The sequence below is a fragment of the Syngnathoides biaculeatus genome, chromosome 1, assembly GCF_019802595.1.
Source record: "Syngnathoides biaculeatus isolate LvHL_M chromosome 1, ASM1980259v1, whole genome shotgun sequence".
NCBI classification, from domain to species: Eukaryota; Metazoa; Chordata; class Actinopteri; order Syngnathiformes; family Syngnathidae; genus Syngnathoides; species Syngnathoides biaculeatus.
In genome coordinates, this window is record NC_084640.1 from 8,258,445 (window position 1) to 8,283,209 (window position 24,765).

General features: G+C 46.0%; 2 protein-coding genes across 8 annotated transcripts; both read right to left on the reverse strand.

Moving 5' to 3' along the window:
• Positions 1 to 617: 617 nt before the first annotated feature.
• On the reverse strand, positions 618 to 19,296 carry pals2b (protein associated with LIN7 2, MAGUK p55 family member b). 2 transcript variants are annotated; one of them, XM_061813537.1, is made up of 13 exons: positions 19,157 to 19,296; positions 9,602 to 9,846; positions 7,225 to 7,328; positions 6,774 to 6,926; positions 5,702 to 5,854; positions 5,397 to 5,624; positions 3,764 to 3,895; positions 3,588 to 3,684; positions 3,161 to 3,229; positions 2,929 to 3,090; positions 2,644 to 2,846; positions 2,439 to 2,567; positions 619 to 1,604 (listed from the first exon to the last, which is right to left on the reverse strand). In XM_061813537.1, the coding sequence occupies exons 2-13, from the start codon at positions 9,714 to 9,716 to the stop codon at positions 1,428 to 1,430; spliced, it is 1,722 nt and encodes a 573-aa protein (XP_061669521.1). In that variant the 5' UTR covers positions 9,717 to 9,846; positions 19,157 to 19,296; the 3' UTR covers positions 619 to 1,427. The 2 variants fall into 2 exon arrangements, with proteins under 2 accessions (XP_061669530.1, XP_061669521.1); XM_061813546.1 differs by lacking the exons at positions 9,602 to 9,846; positions 19,157 to 19,296 and having other exon boundaries at positions 618 to 1,604; positions 7,208 to 7,328.
• Positions 19,297 to 20,860: 1,564 nt separating this feature from the next.
• Positions 20,861 to 24,130, reverse strand: npy (neuropeptide Y). 6 transcript variants are annotated; one of them, XM_061813577.1, is made up of 6 exons: positions 23,964 to 24,122; positions 23,679 to 23,853; positions 22,121 to 22,297; positions 21,737 to 21,924; positions 21,210 to 21,299; positions 20,861 to 21,065 (listed from the first exon to the last, which is right to left on the reverse strand). In XM_061813577.1, exons 4-6 carry the CDS (start codon positions 21,922 to 21,924, stop codon positions 21,044 to 21,046), a joined length of 300 nt encoding a protein of 99 aa, XP_061669561.1. In that variant the 5' UTR covers positions 22,121 to 22,297; positions 23,679 to 23,853; positions 23,964 to 24,122; the 3' UTR covers positions 20,861 to 21,043. The 6 variants fall into 6 exon arrangements, with proteins under 6 accessions (XP_061669561.1, XP_061669551.1, XP_061669542.1 ...); XM_061813567.1 differs by having other exon boundaries at positions 23,708 to 24,128; XM_061813558.1 differs by having other exon boundaries at positions 23,679 to 24,128.
• Between the last annotated feature and the right edge of the window lie 635 nt (positions 24,131 to 24,765).

Genomic DNA, 24,765 nt, shown 5'->3' on the forward strand with positions numbered 1-24,765 from the left:
CAACCAAAGTCTCAGCGCGCACAGCCAGACGTGAATTCTCAACCTCCCTTCACTCTTGAGTTCTTTTCTATTCTCTTCTCCCTTATTTAAAGCATGACGTGCGCCAAAAGTGAATTTGCAGTCATTCCTATTCTGGTATTGGGGGTGGGGGGGGTAATGCTTCTTGTTGTTGTTAGTGGGGGGGTGGGGTCTTTATATTTTGCTGATTTTGAATTCCTTCATCCACTTGCTAAGCTCCTATTTTTTTCTTTTTTTGAGGGTGTTGTAAAGTTTGTAAAGCTTTTGATTTCTATTGTATGTTTCCTGTTTTTTTTTTTTTTGTTTTTGACATTTACGCCTACAGAATACAAGATATGCTGTAAAACCCTGTTAGGACACAATGTGAATACGTATCACTTCATGTAGTTCTCTCTTTGGCTCTGGTCTTTGACTGTAAGTTACATTCATTAATAATAAAAAAAAAAGTTTAAAATGAAGTAGTGTGTTTGGCGTTTGCCCCCGCCCCCTTGTCCTTGTACCGACAGCAACGTTCCACTTCACCGCCTCCGTCACGCGTTTTTTTTTTTTTTTTTTTTATTAACAGCTTGTAAAACCATCTTGCAATGTAATCAGCTTTATTCATCTTTGCAGATAAAAATGTAGAAAGAAATCTTTTAACGTCAGGTGATTTATGACAACACTTTCAACAGGCAGCAGGTCTCCTACAATGTGGCACTGGGATAATAAAAAAAAAACCACACAAAAATAGAACTAGTTTTAATAAATACAGACATACATAACTGAAATGATCAAATTTTTTTTCTCTGCAGTCTAAAAGAACTTTTGCCCTTAAGGTTGTAGCGTGGAATTTGTGCGACTTTCACAAATATGAAACAGAGACGTTGGCTTGAAGTTGAGGACAGTGTCAAAGGTCGTGTACTCCAGACAGGCAGGCGGGATCATTGACAAAAAAAAAAAAGTACACTAAAAGCAATAGTCACGTTAAACAAAACTACAAAAACAAAACTGTGTTTGATCGTGAACGAGTGTGATATTTCCCCACACAAAAATAAAACTCCCAGTATAACCAACGATTAGAAAAACGACGCATCCTATGTCGATGTCAACAAACGGACGGGAAGCCGAAACAAAGACAATTAACACAAAAACAACCCTACAATGAATGAATGCCTCATTTCCTTTTTTTTTCTTTTTTTTGTGCTTCATTTCCACATTGTATAGAAATATCTTTCATAAAAAGTTATAAAATAAATAAGCACTCTTTCCCTTTGAGTCGAAGTAGAAAAAAAGTTGCGTGGCTTGCGCGCTCCAGATGACGGAGCACATTCAAACGGGAATATTCGTGTTGTTTTACAGAAGTCGCCCTTGGGTCTCTTCCTTCTTTTGGGCCCAGGTCGCGGGTGGTGGTGGGGGGTGGGGTGGTTCCCTCAGTACACCCAGTTCACGGGGACCCACTGAGATTCGGTGCGCAGTTTGTCCACAGCGGCCTGTAACGTGTCAAAGGCTTTGTCCAGGTTGTCGTTGGTGACGGTCAAGTCGAAGTAGTGGCCGTAAGCCCTCTGGATGCGCGCGCTCTCGTCCACCGTCTTCCTCAGGTCCACGTCCTGCCAACATTGGCATTCAGTTATTAACCATATGGCCATGTAAATATGTTATTCAAAACTACGGCGAAGAAAATAAGTATTTGAACATCCTGCTAAGTTCTCCCACTTGGAAATCATGGAGGGGTCTGAAATTTTCATCATAGGTGCACGTCCACCGTGAGAGAGATAATCTTATTTGTGTGATACAGCAGCAAATAAGTATTTGAACACCTATCAGCTAGAATTCTGACCCTCAAAGACCTGTCTACCTACACTCCATGTATTATCTTGAATCAGATGTACCTGTGTGAGGTCGTTAGCTGCATAAAGACACCTGTCCACTCCATACAATCAGTAAGACTCAAACTTGTAACACGGCCAAGACCAAAGAGCTGTCCAATAACACCAGAGACAAAACTGTACAACTCCACACGGCTGGAAAGGGCTGCAGAGAAATTGCCGAGCAGCTCGGTGAAAAAAGATCCACTGTTGAAGCAATCATCGAATATGAGTTCCATCCCAAGAACACCGTCCCTACTGTGAAGCATGAGGGTGGTAGCATCGTGCTTTGGGGGTGTTTTTCTGCACATGGGACAGGACGACTGCACTGTATTAAGGAGAGGATGACCGTCGCCGTGTATTGTGAGATTTTGGGGAACAGCCTCTTTCCCTCAGTCAGAGCATTGAAAATGGGTCGCGGCTGGGTCTTTCAACATGACAATGACCCGGAGCACACAGCCAGGAAAACCAAGGAGTGGCTCCGTAAGACGCATATCAAGGTTCTGGCGTGGCCTAGCCAGTCTCCAGCCCTAAACCCAATAGAGAACCTTCGGAGGGAGCTGAAACACGCCGTACCGTGAGCTGTTTGGTGGTGAGGCCAGCGTCCACGACGGCTTTATGCATGCCCTTGAGGGTGTCGAAGTCTGGCGCCGCAATGAAAACCACGTACGGCATGAACTCGGCCGTTTTCAGGACCTTCAGAGCCTGGCAGGGAGAAACAGGAAGTGACATCATGCAAGTGAATTTGCAAATGCCAAACTAGCAACCGTCATTGTCTCACCTGCGGGTTGACGTCGAGGATGCACGTCCGCCCGGCGGCCACCACCTCGTGGATGGACTCGATCTTGGTGCCGTACAGGTTGCCGTCATACTCTCCGTGCTCCAGGAAGCGGCCGGCCTTCACGTCCACTTCCATCTCCGTCCTGGAGGTGAAGTGGTACGAGTTGCCGTCCAGCTCCTCGTCGCGGGGACGTCGGGAGGTGTCTGAAACGTCGCAAAGTCAAATCGGTTAGGTCTTTGGATGACGGACGCCCGGGTACAGGCGCCACGGACCGGCGGAACTCACATGGTATAGTCGTGCCGAAGCAGGTCGGCTGAAGGACCATCAGCCGGTTTTTGAGGCTACGTCGGCCCACGCCCTGAGCGCCGATCAAAACCAACGTCTTCCTCTGGAACGGAGGAACCTTGGCCACTTCTTCATAGATCTGCAGCTCGTGCCTGTCAAACTCTATTTCACCAAATTCTTGTCAGGGTCAAACCATTAATGATGATTTTACGAAGGGTGCCACAAGCCAGACCTGCATTCTTGGCAGTTAGATACATCATCTTTTTCTTCTTCTTCCCAGCGATGGTACCACAAAGGATCCCTGGGGGGGGGGGGGGGGGGGGGGGGGGACAGATTAAAGGCTTGAACCTCTCACACAGCCTTGCTTGTTCAGTAATTGGCCACTAGGAGGCAGGCTGGACCACTTCAAGTTCCGAACCTGCCTCACCAGATGGCACGCTTCAATAATCCAAGTTGGAAAAAGGGACAATATTGAAAATTGGTCGTCACGGAAACAAAATTCAACACACAACCTTTACAAAGAACATAATACTAACGGTAATTGTAAAAATTTTGACCTTCCTTTGGGCACTTTTTTTTTTTTTTTTCCAATGCATGGAAATATTGTCGAAGCTACAGACTGTTACCATAGTGACTGTAGAAGCAAATGTGTCGCCTACCTGATCCGTCAAAGTCCCGCGGGACAAAAGCTTTCCTCTTCTCCTCCAAAAACTGACTTGGGATCAGTCCTGTCGCCCCGCCCACCACGTGGCAAGCCTACGAGAGGTCACAGAACACACTTGTTTTTTTTTTTTTTAACATTTTGTGAGGTGATCTGAAATGGCGGAAACCTCACCTGCCACCAGTTGGGATCTTCTCTGTTGACGATCTGAAGGATGTCGCCGCGCTTGAAAGCCATGCCGGCCTCCCGGCACGGGATCAGGTTGTCGTGGGCCGGGTCATAGTCAAAGTAAGGGCGCACGTAGACCTGTGAGGATTGATTACGGTCACACTCGCTTGACCTCGCACGCTGACACGGTGACGATCTTCAGACTTCACCTGCCATTGATGTTCATCCTACATTAAGATTTGTCGCTGGATCCAGATTCCAGATCACCCAAAAATTTTTTGACCATAGACTGTTTTCAACCACATGACCTCATCAGGGCACGCGGCCATGTTGGATGGGTTCACAACTGACGCGCCGTTCACTCTATCGCTTTTGCATACAGACCGGAGCTACACAAATGTTCGTACGACTGTTAAAAGTGACGCATGATGCCTAAAAAGACTTTGGAACGTTATCGGTGCTCATTAGATGTTGTTTCAAGAAACAAGAAGTGTGCTTTGATCGACAATATCGACCCATATGCCTCGAAGAAACACAAATGTGGTTGTCGGTAACCTATCCAGACATCGCCCACTATCTCCTCTTCTCGACAAGCGCTTATAATGTGGACCAACTAACGAATGACAAAGGTCTGGAGGCCTACAAGCAATTCATCAATGGCTGGCTTCGTCATGCGGCGGTATCCATTGGAAGCACACTGCTTAGGTGAATGTACCACACAATGCAATTTAAATATGTACCGCGTGATTACAGTCAGCGTTGTTAAATTATGTTGATTATACCAATGAAAGAGGTGTCGATTTTTTTTTTCATTTTTGTTTCCGAGAAGGAGAGAGCGAGAGGTTCGACGGTTCACCTCTTTCTCCACTTCCACGGCTACATTTTTAACTCAACTCACGAAACCGCCAGCAGTGCAGTAATTCGTTTTTGCAAACTTTTTATAATAAAACGGAAAATACAGATTTTGGAGACATGCGTTGCACTCGCACACGGGTAATGTGCTTGACTGCTAGATTGGCTCTGCTAATACTAGACGGCCACAGTTGTCGCCGTTTGGTTGCTAGCTGCTCCGTTTTCTCGCACTGGTTCTTGATCACAGCCGGCAGTCGAAAGAAAGACGCTTTACAACGGCCACTTTCATTTGAGCAACCAATAAGATAGCAGTGTGGCCCCATTCCTAAGCTTTTCGGAAATTATTCCTGCTTAGTTACGTGTGTTTACGCGAATTCACGAAACCAAGATGGCGGCCGGATTCTAAATTGGAAGGTGTGTGACGTCAGTCTGGATCACTTCAGATAGTGGTAGTCACTACCAGAATTACATTGGCATCCACTGTTTACAAACACTCTGAATGGGCCTGCTACCCATGCGTTGACAATCGCGCTCATCCTCATTAGGTGATGCCGACTTTGGTGGCCAAATCAAATTTTTCAAGAATTGCCGAGCACAGGTAAAACCAGAAACACGGCAGAATACCAGTGAGTGGAGCGTTCCCAGATGTAACACCATGTGACCTAGATAGCAAGTGGAGCGTTATTAATAGGGTTCAGATTCCGACATTTAAGGGATTGTGGGACACGAGTGTGGTAGGACTGGCCAACATCTGTCACTCATTACAGCGCCGCACGCTGGGGCGTACCTGCGGGGGCGCGGGGGCGTCCCGGTAGCTCGGCAGTATTTTGAGGGTGATCCCGCCGCTGCAGTCCTTAAGCATTTCCTGCAGCTCGGTGGGATTGTTGCCCACGTCTTTGCCGTTCACTTCCTTGATGATGTCGCCCACGTGCAGTAGCCCTTGCCTGTCAATCATGCCGCCGTGGAGGATCCTCGCGATGACGAGGTCGTCTTTCTCCACGCGGAACGTCACGCCCTGAGAGGCGAGACGGAGGTTCGACTCGGATCTTTGCTCGCGCGTGAAGATTCGGTTGTTCGGCGGTGCGGGCTCACCAGAGGCTCCCCGGCCTTTTTCCGGATGCCGATCATGCGCACGGCGTCTGCCTGCATCAGAGCGCTGTTCACTGCGGCGTCATTGGCCATCTCGGCGGGGGGCGGGACTTCGTAGCATTTGGAGGCCACCATGTCGTGCGCCTCCAGGAGGGACTGAGGAGCAAAAGGGACAAAGGGACAGTGCTTGAAGGAAGATGATGTAACATTATGTAACCTATAAACACACTTTGGAGTTTTTGGTCCGTGCTTGTGGAAGTCAATTCGCAACGTGATGTCTCATTTGACGGATAATCTAATATCCCTCAAACCTCGATTTTAGTATTCCCACCAGTTCAACAGATTAACTGTGTCGTGACGAGTTTCAACACAAGCTCATATTTATGCATTTCCTCCCCAAAAATGGAGACGAGGAAGCATTCGAGGCTAGCAGGAAACATTTTTGCTTCCTTATTAAAAAATAAATGACTCATGACTGATAAGAATCAGGCTCAGCTCTAAACAATTTTTGTTTCAGATGCGCCTTCTCAACACCTTGAAAAAGTCATCACCTTAAATGTCTTAAATTCCAAATATGGATTATCGGGAAATCTATTTTGACACGTTCTTGGCCCATTTCACATCCAATCTAAGCACCGTGACCAGCGTTTCTGTCACGGCCATGAAACATTTCAACAAAACAATTAGTGAAAATGGTGGTGGTGGTGGTGGTGGGGGGGGGGTTTCTCTCTCCCTGCCTCTGCTTCTCTCGCTCGGTCAACAGGGTTTTATCTCGCGGCTTATGTAACTCCCATCTCTCGGTTGCACTTGTTTTGCTTAAGTCGTTGCAGAGCGGCTGGTTTGACGTGGCTCGTCTCACAATCATTTATCTCAGTGAATAATTTGCTTCATTGGGTTCTTGTGAGTGAAAGAAACATTTCTATTCATACGCTGAATTCCTTCCGTATTTATTGATTTATTGCGAAGGAATAGTGACCCGTGCCGTCTGTCCGCTCGCAAAATGACCCTAGGACGCGAATGTTTGCCCACCCCGTGCTCTCCAATCAGGAGCAGGCTTACTGGCCGAACTGCCCACCTGAAAGTGTGGCTCCTGCAGGATCCTGGACAGTTCTGCCGCGCTGTCGTCCCTCACTTTGAGGCCGCTGATGTCGCCCAGAATCTCCGTCACCAGCTCCACGTTGTTGTCCTGCACCGCCTCCAGCTTCACCTCCTCCAGCTGTTCGTGAGCCTGAGAGAAGAACACAAGCTTGGTTTATTGTTGTCAAGTCTCGGACCAGTCCAGAAAATGTGAATTGCTGGATTAGACACTGTGTAGTCTGGCTCATAAATCAGTTTTCAGCATGACTTAACGAATTAGCTCTTTAAGCCTCGAATGTAAGGTACGGCAAGGCTACAGTATAATTTGGGTGAAGAAGAGCAGAAGCACAAAAACAGACGCAAAGCGCAGCTGGACGCAGGCAAGCTTGCGATTGTCATCTCCTCGGCCTCGGCTACTTGTATGTGTGCTACCTCAAGAGGGAGCGTACAATGGGGCTTTCCATGATCCCGCGGAGGAAGAGTAGGTCGATGTCTTTGGCGCCCCCGGTGGCGGGGAGTTCACCTACATTGTCCAACACCGCCTGCGTGGCTCCTTGTGAGACACAAAGAGACGGTGGTCTCAAAAGCAAACAGAGCATTAGCTTCCCGCAAAATAGCCACATCACACGGCTGGGACGGAAAACCCCCAATTAAGCTGCAGTTGCTTTTGGGCAAATGTTTAGGATTTCACACAGCGACACAACATCCCACAAGCAAAGACGAAGAAGAGGAACGAACATAACAACCCCTGATTAGTGACATTCAAAACGAAGTTGTACTATATTGCCTTTGAATGCTAAAACATCATTGCTGAAGTAAGTCTGGTTTCAAGGTGCGCTCTAGCTGTCAAGTGACAAGGAAAAATCAAGAACTTTTCAGGGCACCACCTCAGGGGCAACACCTTCTAAACCGTAAATGGAGCTGAAGAATGAAGACTTGCATCTCTTTAGTTCACAAATAAATGTGAATTTGAAAAATGTTGTCATCAATCATCTGATACTCGTAGTCTCGGAAGTCCATCAGAACCTGTTTTAGATTCTTCCAGCACGTGTGTGCAGCTTGTCTTTATTCAAATACTGTGCGGGAAGGGGAGCTAATCCCTCCATTCAAGTCACACTGCACAAACTTGCTCCCCTGGCTGTGACACATTTGGGACTAGACTGGGCATGAAACACAAGACGTCGCATTTAAGAACATTGTGAATCATCGCATTCGGTGGTGAAACATCATTTCCTCGGTCATAAATTAGGACAAGACGCGAGCGTGATTGTAGTTTGCCTTGCTGTAGAATTCCTCAACATTACAGTGATAAATGTGCTGATTTACATCATATAAAAACAACTTAAAAATGTGTACCAAATATATAAACGTATTATTGTAGGTGTTGTCAAGCTTTTGCATTTCAAGAACTGATGGAAATTCAAATCATATATTAGTTACCCATAGAAGCAAAAAAAATTATTCTCCTGCAAGGCACTCATTCAGTCACTCGCCCTCGCTCACAAGTACTCAGGATACAACGTGTAATTTGCTCACCCGTTCTGCAAATGTTTACTCGTGCATCAAGTGGTAGATGAATCGCTGAGCATAAAATTACAGATAACTTTGAACTGAACACGCGTCAAATATAAAAAAAACACCCCAAAACATCCAATTCAAGGGAGCCCACTTTACATCGGTAGTATTTGCGTAAACTGTTTTGACCTTTCCCCACTGGGTCAGCGTCAGTGCGTCCTTGGCCACAGGAATGTTGACTGATTTGATCCCGTCCTCTGCCTTGCTGCCACGTGGACTCTGGCGCTCGCTTCTCACCCTAACTGGAAGCCACTGGATGCTTTTGTATCCATTAACAGATGCGAGGAAGAGATTCTCTGTCTGCTTGTGGCCAAACCAGTGCGACACCTTCCAGGAACCGTTTCGGAGAAGGCCCTTTTCTGTTTTATGTGCATTAATATGTCCTTGATCCCATGAAACATATTTGGGATAAACACTGAATTTAAAAGAAAAAAAAAATGACTTTTTACTTTTGTCATCGGGTGTGTTATTGTGTATTCAATCCCAATTTAGATGCTCCATGCTAAGGAACTCGTTAAGGGGAGTAAGATAAATCCCAGTAGAACATACCGAGAAACCCGAATATTGATGTATGAATATTGACTTATGGCCTTGCTCTTGTTTATCTCCAAATATGGTAGAACTTTGGTTTTGGTGTGTCAGCCCCTGCCTTTTTTTTTTTTTTTTTTTTTTTTTTTTTTTTTTAATCAGATTGAAACCGCTTTGTACGTCAACCAAAGAGTTATTACCAATAAGAAATAATGTAAATTCAATGAATCCGTTCCAACCACCCAAAAATACGTTTTACAGGGAAAAACTACAGTTTAACATACAGAAAACAATATGAAATAAATGACCAATCAAATGAATCAATTAACATCATTTTTGATTGAAGCAGAAAAATACTTCTAAGGTGCCTCCGATCGATGAAAAAGAGGGTGTCATTATCCGTATATCAGATTAGAGCCCATCGTGAGTAACACAAACCATAAATGTCAAAAGTAGCTTTCATATAGTCTAGATCAGTGGTGTAAAAAATGTTTCTTGCCGGTCAATGTCAAGAGAGCCATATACCCTACTGTAATCGGTAGCTTCGTCAGCTGTGTACACAAAGTGGCATTCAGAAAAACCCCAATGGTCGCACCAACAAACTTTTGTGTTAAGATGGGGGCCACAAAATGTCATCTCGCGGGCCATAAATGGCCCCCAGGCTGCCAGTTTGAGACCCCTGCTGTAGATGATTTTATAACCCCCCCCTCCAAAGTTGCTCACCTCCAGATGCTTCCTGGCTGGCCACCGCCGGCACGTCCACACCAGGCGGGGGTGTCACCTCTTGCGCCTCCTCCTCTGTCCGGGCCACATTGGCATCCTCCATGGCCGTGACCATCGCTGAGGCGTCCTTTCTTCTTCTTCTTCTTCCTCCTCCCCGCCGCCAGAAGTATGCGAACCACCGGCGGTTGTGCAACTCGTGTACGCCTCTCCTCTGGTCCGATTGCCTGGTTTCGACTACTCAGCCTCTATGTGCCAAAAAGGACGGGAGAAGAGACCCAGGCTAAGAGCGGAACAATGGAGCAGGTTTAAAATGGGTTGGCTATCAGAATGTGAGAGAGGACAAATTACGTTTTTGTTGGGGTTTTTTTTGTAAACATAAATCGTGACACGGCCATGAAAGCTGCAAAGAGGCTGAAGAGGCTGGCTGGCGTACACAGATGTGCTGAATGCTTGTCAGTCTCCTCCCTCCACCTCTTTAATACCCTGCCTTCCCAAACCCTCACCCCCCCCCCACCACCACCCTGCCTCCGCCCCACGCACTCATAATCCCCCAATCCTCTCATACTACTGAGGGGGGGGGCTTGAGTATCCCTCCTCTTCTTTGCCCTTACGACCCCACCCAAAGTTCAGGTGCTGTGCCCACTTGTCTAGACATACTGACAGCATGTTGTTGTTTTTTTTTTTTCATGTAAGTAATCTTACATAAGTGCTTCAGAAGGTGGGGCCTGACCCCGCATTCCGAGTCTCTTCCATTTTCTTCCATGCGTGCTCTTTCGGGACCCCCCGCAGACCAAACCACGTGGACAAATTGTTCTTGTGGGTCTTTTAACAGCGGTTATGAGTCGTGTTTTCCCTATTTACGTGTCATATTAATGTGCCTCCTGCTATGTCAGTAGCTGCTGACAGGATTATGAGGTTGCAATCTAACATGGTCTGGGGACCGGTGGGTCCATGTTAACTTGTCTTTAGTCCATTTATTCATTTATAGTATTTCTACTTTGTGCTTTGCTTGCCCTGAGATGATTGAAAAGTGCCCAAAAGAAGGATGTCCACATCTCATTTGACACATTCACCTGCCAAAAGTTTCAACGCGTCAAGGTTGTTATTACTCACAATCCGGAGTGATGCGGACCTTTTCAGTCACTCTGACAATTATCTTACATTTCAACTGAGATTTGCGTCGGTGGAGGTATGCAGGTTTTCAGTAAATGATATTTAATATAGAATCTCATCCAATCAGGTTGTACTTTGTTGTACTTCTGGAAGGCTTTTTTCATGAGAGGCTATTACGATGAATGCAAGCGGCACTGTTGGGACATGAAAGCTAACTAACGACTGGCTGTCCTGAGAAAAATTCTGAACATGCCATTGTTTTATGCTTCTTATTGCAACCATGCTGTCGAACAAGTTTACAGGCCAGAGGTGGGGCCCAATTCACAATGAATTTGAAGAGAGCCAGGAAAAAAATCTCAAAGAGGTGAGATTACTTTCCTATTTGGGTCCCACGCACATCCATTCATTATTTTCTTCAGCGGTTCTTGTATATTAGCCATCCCAATATAGCCCAGGACACATTTTGAGCCCCCTTCCCAAATAGACACAGCTGTGCAAGACGCACCGCCACAGGCTTTAATAGAGCCTCAACTTGACCAGTCCCTCCCCCAACCCCAACGTTTGATTTTAATCCGGCCACAAAAGCGCAGGATCACAAATCTCTGTTTGCTTTGCTCGCTCGCTATCGCCAATGTTCAATCACTGCACAGCCACGAGTGTTTACTTTGACCACGGCTGTTATTGACTTCGTAAAATTGAAGGCGCTGTGTTGTTGTTAAAAGAGAAATGAACATCATGCACAGTCTCAGAAGCAAACCCGCAAGATGACTTTTGTTGCTGATATTCACACTAAACAAAATCAATCTGTCAGGCAGTTGTCCCACTAAGCGCATAAAACCACATCGTATTTACCTTCTACTCCCCCCCCCCAGTCAGAAGTAGAGAAAGAGAAACGTTTAGTGCCTCCGTACCAACAGAATCCATAAAACCTAATTGTCCTCTCTCCTCACATCCACTTGGTTCTTTCACCCTGTAGATGACTCTTTCATCTCCTAGTCTCCGAGCCAGCGTTTATTGCAGGACTCGACAAACTCAAGGCTGCTCTTATTGCACCCAAACGTTCATTAAGTCGTTGCATTTATTTTATTTGGGGGGGTGTCTTGCATCACCAGTTGGCAAACCCGTAGAGATGCATGTCATCACTTCGATTGGAATGCCAGGAAAACAGCAGTATGTATTCCTTTCACCCTATTAGATCAGGCTCTGGATACGTATAAGCACACCTGTACACTACCGTTAAGTACACTTGCACAAGTGAAGGACATCCAATACAAGATAAAATAAAATAACATTTTTAAAAAATAAAATACCTGTCCAAAAGTCACACAAACGCGTATCAGGTGACCCCTTTCGGATTTAACATTTTATTTATGCAGTTTTTGTCAGCATACCCTTGCCCATGGCTCAGGCAGTAGTGTTGCAAAATTGCTGCCCACCAGGAATTGTTTTTTTTTTTAAACAATCCCTAAATGGAATTTAGCACCAGTTTGAAACATATTGTAGTTGTCACACTGCTACAATGTGTAGTACAATTTACATTATATATGGCAAGTATCTCTGGCTGCTACAACCACCACCAAATGAAAACTTGGGTGTAAAAAAATTGTGTAAAAACGTCGTCACAAAGGCGAGCGCTGAGATTCGAACCCAAAACCACAGAAGTATGAGGCAAACACACTGATCATTACTTCAGTGCTGCCTGTCAAATTATACGACGCATAAACAATGCAATATAATGCAGAGCAGTACATGGTCGTGGAAAAGTGCAGAGAAGGTCAGAAGGAGCTACATTGTGTTTTTGTAGACCTAGAAAAAGCCCATGACGGAGTACCGAGAGAGGAACTGTAGTACTGCATGCGCAAGTCTGGTGTGGCGGACAAATATGTTAGAATAGTACAGGACATGTATGAGGGCAGCAGAACAGCAGTGAGATGGTAGGTGTGTCAGAAGAATTTAAGGTGGAGGCGGGACTGCATCAGGGATCTGCGCTGAGCCCCTTCCTGTTTGTTTGTTTCCCCTTGGACCATGATGTTAACAGATAATATTGTGATCTACACTGAAAGCAGGGAGCAGGTGGAAGAACAATTAGAAAGATGGAGGTACGCACTGGAAAGGAGAGGAATGAAGATTAGCCGAAGTAAAACAGAATATATGTGCGTGAATGAGAGGGGCGGAAGAGGAAGAGTGAAGCTCCAGGGAGAAGAGATAGCGAGGGTGGATGACTTCAAATACTTGGGGTCAACAGTACAGAGCAATGGTGAGTGTGGTAAGGAAGTGAAAAAATGGGTACAAGTGGGGTGGAACCGTTGGCGGAAGGTGTCTGGTCTTCTATGTGACAGAAGAGTCTCCGTTAGGATGAAGGGCAAAGTCTAGAAAACAGCGGTGAGGCTGGCCAGGATGTACGGATTAGAGACGGTGGCACCAAAGAAAGAACAGGAAGCAAAACTGGAGGTGGCAGAAATGAAGATGCTGAGGTTTTCAACTCGTAGTGAAAAGGTTGGATAGGATTAGAAAGGAGCTCATTAGACGGAGAGCCAAAGTTGGTTGTTTTGGAGACAAGGTTAGAGAGAGCAGACTTAGATGGTTTGGACATGTTCAGAGGCGAGAGAGTGAGTATATTGGTAAAAGGGTGCTGAGGATGGAGCTGCCAGGTAAAAGAGCGAGAGGAAGACCAAAGAAAAGGTTGATGGATGTTGTGAGGGAGGACATGAGAACAGTTGGGTGTTGGATTGGATTGGATCCACGAGATGGGCTTAAATGGAAAAAGACGACACGCTGTGGCGACCCCTAACGGGATAAGCCCAAAGAAAAAGAAGTACATCACTGCATTCACTGTAATAAACACATTTCCAACTTCATTTCAAAAGGGAAAATTGACTTCCCCTATGAGGGAAATTAAATCAACATTAAGATGCAAAGCTACATTATGTGGGCCGTTTCGCCACATAACTCGTCGCTGCTGTTAAAAAAAAAAAAAAAAAAAAAAGCTAATCTATCTCATTCTTGCTGCTCTTAAGAGACATGGTGAAATGGACCATTCCAGAAGTGATTAGCCTCTAGACATGCTTCATTAATTTCAAACGCCTTTATTTTCTACTTTGACAATCATTGGGAGGTTTGAGAAAGTGGCGTAAATGCTGAAGAAGGAGATGACACTGGCATTGTTCTCCTCGCGCTTGACTCTTAAGCTGCTTTCTGGTACGAGTCCAGGTCAAGTCAAGTCTTGTCAACATCCTGCACTTTCCAGGCTTACATGTGATTACTTCACACAGACGGAGCCCTCTCCCGTCTCCTTTGCGCCACGCTGTCTCTTCGCATCGGAGATCATTACTCCTTCGCTGAGTATTGCTGCAAGCGAGAGAGTGAGAGGTCGATCCATTACGCAACAATCCGGCTCGCCACGCTCGCTGGGAGTGAAAGATAACCCCTGGAAGAATGTTCATGGAGGGAAAAGCCGCCAGGGGTTAATTCTTTGCCAAGTCAGCCGCACCGAAATGCAGCGGTGGGGGCGACCGCGAGGCCTGACAATAAGGAGGCGCGGACAAAGGAGGTGAAGCGCTCTGAAGAATAAGGACGGCTTGCAGCCTTATGTCCGAGGAATGTATGAAAAGGGGCCAGAAGGAAAAGCTAAGAAGACCAAAAACTGTATCAAAAAGTGATTCATGATGAGGCAACGTGATGTTGAAATGTGCTTTATGAGATCTTTGTCATCCATGACGCCGATCCACCATTGGAGGAAATGTTCTGATGTTTCAAACCGGAAAACCTCGTACGAATTCTAAATTGTAAGAATTTACTGCGATGTCACTCCTGGGATTGATTCTATTGGCAAAATAAATCAATGTATGGTATCTTCTAGAAACAACACAACTGTTTTATATGACAATACGTACCGTATACGTTCCCAGAGCTTATGAGATGAGGGGCGAAAACGAAAGCAGTTGCATCATGTATTCATGTTGCATCAACAAAGGGTGCTGAAGAGTCACAGGACTCCCAAACTCACCTCGCACTCCTCCACCCCTTGGACAGGAAGTGGTCACTCAAAGGCGCGCTGCTATTGGCCAGCCCACTGGGAAGGACGAGCCAACAAGAGCACTCAGATGCCGGACAGCTCATGGATGGGGGATTACTTTTTATTCTCCCAAATTTATTTTGAATACTTGGGTCTTCACAGGGACCGACATCACTAGGCGGTGTCGTTTGAATTCCTCCCCGAATCTCCAACTCACGTTTTTGGGACTTTAAGATGTCAGCTGGAGTACAGTACTAAGATCCAGCGTTCCTCCCCCCCCCTGCCCCGTCGCCTGACACCAGTTTATATTTTCCTTAAGCCTCTGCGCATCGTAGCGCTGTGGGGCAACGGGTTCTCAAAGCATCTGTCACTCCCGCTTCCTCCCAGTGACGTGACAATCACAAAGAAGGTCAGGGAGCTCTGTGAAGCCCCGCGAGTCCAGATGTCGCTCAAGGGGGGCTCGGTCCAGGAGGAGCAATTATAAACTTGCGTGTGTTTAGTGCTGCTGCACCGGGAAAATACTGTACAGTGCTCTTCATGCACATTTACATACAATCTGCACGATACAACTTTATGTATGATTACACCCTCTCATTGTGCCACAACATTAGGCAGACCTTTGACAGTGTCAGTCAAGTCACCTGAATAACGTCGGGTACGGTCCTGGAACGCATCCGATTTAGGCGACAGAATCTGTGCTATATACTGTACAATAAAGTAGATGAGTTTTGACACTGACTCCTCCTACCTGACCACGCTTGCCCGCCTCTCGCCCATCTAGCTCCCTCTGCCTCCACACTAACCCTATGTAGGTCACTCGACGAGTTAACGCGGCCGCACGCTAAGAGGATTACACCGTCATCCCTAAGATGGCCGACAGCGCAGATGATGGTGTAATAATGCAGTAACCGTAACGATGCACATCGACCGCTTATCGGCGTCGCGTCAGTGTTAATGGAATTATGTTATACAATAAAACAATGATACGAAAGCTTCGACACCAAAATCATTATGTCAAAAATGGAGTTCTGGTTCCTGCTGGTTGTAGAGCGCGTTGCTATTGGGATCGTAATGCACGCGTCAATGGGAAACAGTCCAATCTGAGCACAAGAACTACGCAGAATTTTTCCCCGCTACATTTTTGAAAGAAACACATTGATCGCAACAAGTCGCGTATCAGTACGCTTCCTTCGACGTAACTGAATATGACCTCATTCCCCTTCAAGCCGGTGGAGTGTGTGCGCTCTGGCGTGCCGTGAGGATCGAATCACATGACTGCCCGCTACTACTTTGGCACGAAAAGACTCTTGTCAGGTTGTGTACATATTTTAACAAATGAAGTTATGGCGTCATATTTATTTGCAGTGGCCCTTTAAGACCACGGCCACGTACGGAACCTGGTGAATCAGCAAAATCGGTTGCAGCAATTTTCAGAAGGGTATTATTAATATTTTCCCCACATTTTCACACGTCGTTGGCCAGCGTCACTTGACAAATTGACTCCGAGCGTGGCTTCATTATTCCGTTTTTTTCTTCAAGTTTCAGACGCTCCATAATTACCACGATGGGGAGACGCTGATGTGTTAACAGGACAGGGAGGAGCCGGCCCGGCAGGGAGGACTGATGATGCATGTTCATCGCTGCGGAGGTTGGATCGCTACTTTTATGCCTCTGTGTTTTGGGTCTTCTATCCGGGTCGATATCAGTGTAAAGCGTCTTTAGTGTCTTCGGTGGTTTTGAAAACATAGCAGAATAATTCAACACTGACGTTCCTTTTATAAGCGGTGAGACATCTGAACGCATTCCAGGCTTCGGCCAATCGCAGGGCACGCAACCCTTCAGGCTTAAGGGCAATTTTAAAAATGTTTTTGGAATGCGAGAGGAAGTTTGAATCCACACAAACACGGGGGGAGAGCTGTGATGTGGCAGATGTGCTAACACCTCCTCCACCGTGCTGCTCTGGGTTTAAATCAAGTCCAATTTCCAGGGAGCCGATTCTTTAAAGCTAATGCAAGAGAAACATGAGCCCCTCTTCTAGTTCTAGTCATCACTCGGGGAGGAGACTCTCGCCCAGCGTGCGATTTTAGAAACTTCATGCGGCAGCCTGTCAAAAGAGAGATACTGTACAATAATCCATCTGAGGGCGCACAGAAGAATACAGAGTCCGAATATGTAGCTATTCCCACGTCCAAAGAGCAGGAACGTTGGCTTAAAACTGTTTTTTTTTTTCTCATCCTTGCTGTCTCCAACTAATACACAAAGATGTCTGGAAATGGGTGTCATTCCACCCCTGCAGAACAATAAAGGTCACGCTGGATCCTGGCACAGGTCATTACGGACTTCCCTGCCCAGAGACTCATTTACCCTAATGTACTGTCTATGCTCCTTCCTCCACTCTATTACGTTCAAATCTGATTAGATGATCGTAAGATCGAAGAGAAGACGAGAAGAGCTGTACATTTGAGTGCATAAGTGCCCCCCCCCCTCCTTCTAGTCTGGCCCGGTGGCCCCTCCCAGGAAGGATCCCCAAGGAGGTTGCCTATGTAAACGGTCTGCCCTCGTCACACGAGGCCCGGGCTCAACGGCTTATAAAAAGGCTGCCAATTGCTCATTCGCCGCCCACATACCACGAGCGGACCGTTTCCGAGACGCTCATACGAATTGGACCTGACACAGTGTTGGTCAATTATTAGACGATGGCCCTTTCGGGGGAGACTGCGACAAAAGAATCAATACAGTCTGCTTGTCCACTGGAAAAAAAAAACAAGCGACTGCTGCCAACAACACATTAAACATATTGAGGAAATGCCAATCTTGTAGTGCTACTTTGATTTACGAGTATTTCAGATTATGAGCCATCACTTGGCCAATTTGGGTTGCGAGCTTCAGATCCAAACCCACAAGTACAAAATGGGATCGCTCACATGTAATCAGAGTCAGCCAAAACTCACAACCGGAGCTCACGAAGAGACAAAATGGGCGTGTTCATGATTTCGTCCACTAGGCCACGCCCCTTTAAGGCACACAGCTCTGCCGCAGAGTTGTCGTTTAATAGCGCTAAGTTGTTTCTTGACATTAGGCCTGTGTACGACTTGGCGGCGACCAGGAAATCAGAACAAATCTCCGAGTATCATACTACTTTTTTTTTCTGAATAGCGGCAACTGCTTTTCATGCAACATTTACAGTTTAGTAAATGTTTACTGCATATTTTTTGCACATCCACGCAGTTGTAGTTCGTTTTTGCAGTCCGATAGCCGAGCCCGAGAATTCCGAATTCCGAAAAGAGCCAATCGACTGAGGGGAGGGGACGGCGACCGCGGCAGCTAGCGAGAAAGGGGGCAGCTGGTTCCAGACGGTGAGGATTCACGGCATCGACAAGCGCAAGACCAATTTGCCACGGCATGGCAAAACATCATGCCTAAAGTATACCATTTTAAACTTAAAAGTAAAAATGTTTCCAGATGGACATGCAAAGCCATAACCAGCCATTGTTCTCTTTTGGTTTCATTTGATAGTTTTTCTAATAGTCCATTTAGTTTTATTTCTCTGTGCTTGGCTTGCGACCACTTCAGGGTGTACCCCGTTTCGTGCTCGATGACAGCTGGGGTGGCTCCAACGCATCCGCGACCCTCGTGAGGATAAGTGGCTAAGAGCGTGGACGGATGGTTTTATTTCTGAAGAGTACGAGGAGTAACAATTCAGTTCTGATTCGGAAGTCCTTTGTCAACAAGAATCAAGGTTAAGAGGGTGAATCCGAGCCCTACATTAACTTGCTATTATGTTTTTAGATAATTATGTAGGATTCTTTTTTTAAAACATTTGAAAATTGCTGTGGTTTTGGAAACAGACTCATGTAATTTCAGTTAACTGCATTGAGGTTTTGATCATATTATTCCGAGTGTATAGAAGTCAAACTCTCCCAATTCTACTTGGACTTTGTGGGAAACTTTGAAAAGGTCATAGGTCACAAAAAGCACAGGTATTTCCAAGATTATGTCGTGTCCACTTCGAGAAGAGTATCATGTATTTTTTTTTCATCTCTCAGACTCAAAAGCGGTGGATGGTGATGGAGTCTTTCTGGGGGGGGGGGGGGGGGGGGGCCAGCTATATATTCTCCTACATCTCGCCACAAGTGCGGCCATTTTTTTTTCTTTTTTTTTTGGGGGGTACTTAACCATCGGACAGACCTTTGTGGCGTGCACGCGCACCAACTACGACACACAGTCGCCGCATTTCGCCCCACGGCGTGAAAGGACGACACCGCATCCATCGGTGTCCCACAATGGCAGCCCGCGTGCCGCATACTGACAGCTGCTCGGCTCACGCGACCAACCAAGCCACCCCGCGAACTCTTCGCGCCGCGACAAAGTGTCTGCGTTATTCCCGTTCAGTGGTCGCTATGAAAACAAAATGAACTCGCTCTTACCTTCAGCGGCCGCGTGAGTTCACGATAGCTCGCCAAAAGCTCCCGGGTGGACCCCCTCAGACGAGTCTGACCCCCCCCCCAACCCTGCGCCGTCTCCGTCCTCGTCCCGCAACAGACTGGCAAGAGAACGCGGTGCCAATCACACGCATAGGCCACGCCTACGTCGTGGAGTCACGTGAGGCACGGGCCAATAGCAGCCGATCCTCATCCTTCACTCACCGGACACCGCCAGGCTTTCGTTCATTCAACATATGCGCACACACGCACGCTAAAAAAAATATATATTTTTTAAAACGCAAGCATGCAACATCGTTTCACAAAGCTAATATGACAGTTTAAAGCAATGCTCAGGTATATACAGCATCATATAATCGTGCCCAATTAATCATTATGATCATTGCATCCTTGTTTTGACACTATAACCTTCCAACCAATGCCTAGTTGTTGCTTTGACTACAAATATCACTGCAGCATAATCAAACTTTACCTACCCGACAGGTGTTTTTGTTTTAATTACATTTAAATGTTTTTTCATTCCTCTTCAACGCTTATCTTTGTTCTTACTTACTTGTACTACATTATTGTTGCAAGTCTATCTATTTATCTATCTATCGCCTTTAGGCGTGTCTAGCTATCTACCACCAGAGGGCGCTATACACTAAATTAATACAGAAAGGCTCGGCTGTATCGGTTATAATGAGAAAATCAATAACGGGAGCAATAGGACGCCACACTAGAAAGAGATATGTCCAACTTTAAGTGGCTACGTGTAACAACTTTATTTCATATGAATTATTATCAGCTGTGTGGTGACTATTTAATGTATTTACTTCATGCAGTCTGTCAGTAAGAAAAAATGTTTGTAATGTTCTTGAAATATTTGGACTGACTTTTCTCCTGAGAATGACTGGCGACCATTCGAACCTTTGAATTAAAATCACTTGATTAGATTGCTTAACCAGTGACAAAAAATGTATCCATCCATCCATCCATCTATCCATTTTCTTAGCCGCTCATCCTCACAAGGGTTGTGGGGAGTGCTGGAGTGTATCCCAGCTGTCAAAGGGCAGGAGGCAGGGTACACCCTGATCTGGTTGCCAGCCAATCGCAGGGGACATGGAGACAAACAGCCGCACTCACAATCACACCTAGGGGCAATTTAGAGTGTCCAATTAATCTTGCATGTTTTTGGGATGTGGGAGGAAACCGGAGTGCCTGGAGAAAACCTACACAGGCACGGGGAGAAGATGCAAACTCCACACAAGCGGGCCCGGGATTGAACCCAGGACCTCTGAACTGTGAGGCCAACGCTGTACCAGCTGAGCCACTGTGCCACCACAAAAAATATAATAAAATAAAATAAAATGACGGTAAATCATCGCGATCGCTATTTAAGCACCACAAAGTTGTTCAGTCTCGACAATTTAAAATGACCCTTTGCATTGAAAGTGTTTATTTTTCCAGGCAATTGTGAACATGTGAAATGAATCTCGTACAGCCGTTATAACATCATATCAACCTAGAAGAATGACATTGTTCAATAACCTGCAAAATTTTGAAATGTATTCAAGATTATGATAAATTCGCTGACGCCACAACGAACAAAGCAACACATTTTCCAAACAATTACTCTTTAATTGCACAAGTGTACAATACAATTGATGACCCCCCCCCCACCCCCCCCCCCCCCCCCAGGCCCCCCGGTTTACTTTCAACATTCACAGATGAAGACTGTGGGTCGAATATTTACAATTTGATGGTACGAAGCAGCGGATTGGTAGCGGATGGGCGAGGTGGAGGAGCGGCGGGGTGGTCCTTTTCGGCACGCGTGCGACGACATGACGTTTAGACGTGGAGGTGGCCCCCGGCCCCCGCCTGATGACCTTTTCACCACAATGACGGGTCGTATCTGGCGAGAAACACAGACGTCAGCTTTCTGCCGCGGCGACCTACACACCGACTGGCCAAAACATTAAAACGCGTGCAGACTTTTCAATGACATCGACTGGATCTTATTTCTATATTTGTAGTTATCTTGCTGCTCAACACGTACCTTGACTGTGGAAGAGCGTCTGTGCTCTCCTTCATCAACAGCTCTGAGACCAGCGTGTCCAGTATCTCGGGATTGGACCTCTTGCCATACCTTCAAAACACAAAGTAGGAATAATTATTTAACCACGTCTTACTTCGTTGTGCATTTTATTGCAGGTAAAAAAAAAAAAAAAAAAATCTTTTTTAATATCATTGCATGGAATGAGTGTCTTCTCTTATGTCCAGGTAGCAGCTGGAGTAAAATAATCAGACCGAACCAGCATGGATGGGTTAATCCATCCCTGGAGGGGCGGGGGGGGGGGGTGATGATTCCTTGTCTGCTCCTCAAATAATAAGATCGTGGCACTGAGTTTAATAAATAATACTAGAAATGGCTCGCAATGTAATGCAGTACACAAGTCACAAACTGCAACCATGATAAATATATTAAATGACCCATGATAGTGTCAATTGTTCGTATACTTATTCCAGCCCGATTAAATTCAATTACTCAATTACTACTGTATATGCCCCCCCCCCCTTACCTACCTCTGTCTTGTGATGAGATTGATGTAGTGTCTCAGGGCTGAGTAGTACTTGGCCAGGTCCTCGGCGGGGGCGTCGTCCCCGGGATTCTCCGGTTTCACCGGGTAGCCGTTTGTCAGGGTGCCCAGGCACAGCAGCGCCCACAGCAGGAACCCCAGGGCCCCCACCCAGCTGACAAAGTTAGAATGCATCTGGCGGAGTGGAACACAAACCCGTTAGCGCGCTCTACGGAGCAATAACAGAACATTAAAACAAGATGGAATCATCTTGTGACTTTATGCACAGTAAAGTCAGCTTTAAAAAAAAATTAAAAAGCAAAAAGTCACTCTTTATGCTGTGGACGTTATTATAAACCATGTTTAAAGAGTGTAATATTAATATACTTACAATTTCCAGGGTGTTCTCAGGGTGTCTTGTGCGCAATGTGGTTGCGTCTCCTCTGATCTGAAGTGCGCCTGGTGCGCACTGGGCTTTATATGTGTGCGCGAGCCGAGCGCGTCAGAGCTTCGCTTCACGCCAGCGTCACCGCCGATGCTGTCATTGCGCGTGTGTTTTCTTTCTCAGCTGTCCCGAGTCATTAGAACAACCAAAAATAGTCAATAGTCTCTTTCCAGAGAGATGTTGTCGTTTTTTTTTTTTTTTTTTTAATTTTTCTTCGGCCTTGGATCTAGTGGTAAATAACTGCTGCGTGGATCCGGTTACGCACCACTTGTATATGTGGCAGCATGGATACATAAAATTGTATTCATTCATAAATTGATAGTCACGTTAGTTACTTTACTTTAAGACAGATCTGCCTTTCCAAAGAAAATACTAAATATAAGCATTGACCCTGCCACTGAGGTATTCATCTAACATTGTTTATTATTGTAGTGTTGTTTACTGAGGAGGCGGCATGGTGGTTCAGCTGGTAAAGCGTTGGCCTCACAGTTCTGAGGACCCGGGTTCAATCCCGGACCTGCCTGTGTGGAGTTTGCATGTTCTTCCTGTGCCTGCATGGGTTTCCTCCGGGCACTCCGGTTTCTTCCTACGTTCAACATTAATTGGACACTCTAAATTGCCCCTAGGTGTGATTGTGAGTGCATCTGTTTGTCTCGATGTGCCTTGCGATTGGCTTGCAACCAATTCAGGGTGTACCCCGCCTCCTGTCCGTTGACAGCTGGGGTAGGCTCCAGCACTCCCTGCGACCCTCGTGAGGATAAGCGGTGAAGAAATTGGATGGATGGATGGATGGATGTTTACTGAGGTGTAAAACTGCACTGCATGATACCAAGAGGGATTCTAACATCTTCCAACGTTTTGCCACTTCTTGTCATTTTAACAAAAACAAAGATCTATCCATCCATCCATCCATCCATTTTCATAGGCCCTTATCCTCACAAGAGTACTGGAGCCGATCCCAGCTGTTAACGGGCAGGAGGCAGGGTACACCCTGAACTGTTTGCCAGCTAATCGTAGGCCACATCGAGACAAACAGTCGCACTCAAAATCACACAGAGGGGCAATTTAGAGTCTCCAATTAATGTTGCATGTTCTTGGGATGTGGGAGGAAACCGCAGTGCCCCGAGAAAACCCACGCGGGCACAGTGAGAACATGCAAACGCCACACAGACAGGTCTGGGATGGAACCCGGGTCCTCAGAACTGTGAGGCCAACGCTTTCCAACTGAATCACCGTGCCGCTGTATTCATCTAACATTGTTTATTATTGTAGTTTTGTTTACTGAGGTGTAAAAGTGCACTGCATGATACATCTTCCAACCTTTTGCCAATTATTGTCATTTCAACAACAACAATCATCTTTTTCACTCCAAGTTGGCTTGGGTATTAATAATCCTACTTTTAACAATATCGCTTATGTGCCTAATCTTGTGGCCTGTGATTGTAATAGTCCTCACGGTAAATGTATGTTACAGACATATATTTATGTATAGAAATGACATTACCACGCTGCACTTCACGCGAGGCCTCTCACCCAAAATGCTCCCGACGTCGCCCGACGAATAAGAACGTTTGACACGGTCTCCCGTGCGGGCGAATGTTCTTTTTCAATGACTTTTCAATGAAACGTTCTCATGTAGCTCCTCCCAATCCGATTCAGGAGCAGCAGGCACAAAGAACCTGCAGGCGTGCGCGTGCAGCCAAAAGAAGAGCCGAGTTCAAGGGAGCAACCTTTAATATGCACACCCAAATAGGATTGAAATGAGTCTATCGGCAAGTGCTTCATTTACCTCCCATTCATCGCTCTTTTTGTATGTCAGCTCCCAGCCGTGTAATCTAACAAATCGGTCGCCTATCTGCAAAGGCGCTCCTTAAGTTGGGTGCCGCGTGGGCCTTTTGTTTCGCGCAGGATGCTGCGAGCGAGTTGAGGCATGCGACGCGAGCGAGAGAAAACAAAGTCGCAAGCCCCGATCGTGACGATTACCGGCAGGAATTAGACTTTGCCGTCCTTTTCAGGAAGTCACGTCAATGGTCCCGACACCTTTTTTTTTTTTTTTTTTTTTCGAGGACAACAGCTTGGGTCTGAATAACTGTCGAAACGTGTCAAAATGCGGCGGGATGTATTTTCAAACTAAACCTAATGTCACAATACAATCGCTCGGCAACCTTTTGAGTTTGATTTCTTCGACGCATTGCTAAATAAAAGAAACCTTTTTGTATTTAAAATACAAGCTATTTGATACTGCTCTCGTACCAAATCGTATAGGATACATACATAAAACAGTACTTGACATTAAATCTTTACAGCTGGGTTTTAAAATCCTGCCATGAAATCGCTGCTTCGAGCTGAATAAAGGAAACCCTATTATGCATCTGTAACATCATGCGGTATTATTTTCTGTCTTCCACTGATTGATAACCCACGAGGGAGTTGACAGTGTATTACATGAACCCACCACATCTAATTTGAACATCATTAGCAATAAAAGTATCGCGACCGCACGAACCGTTTCCACTACGATCCAAAAGCACACGAGCGAGTCATGTACCGTATCCGATAAGACAGACAGTTCAGTAGAATTATGCAGCCAT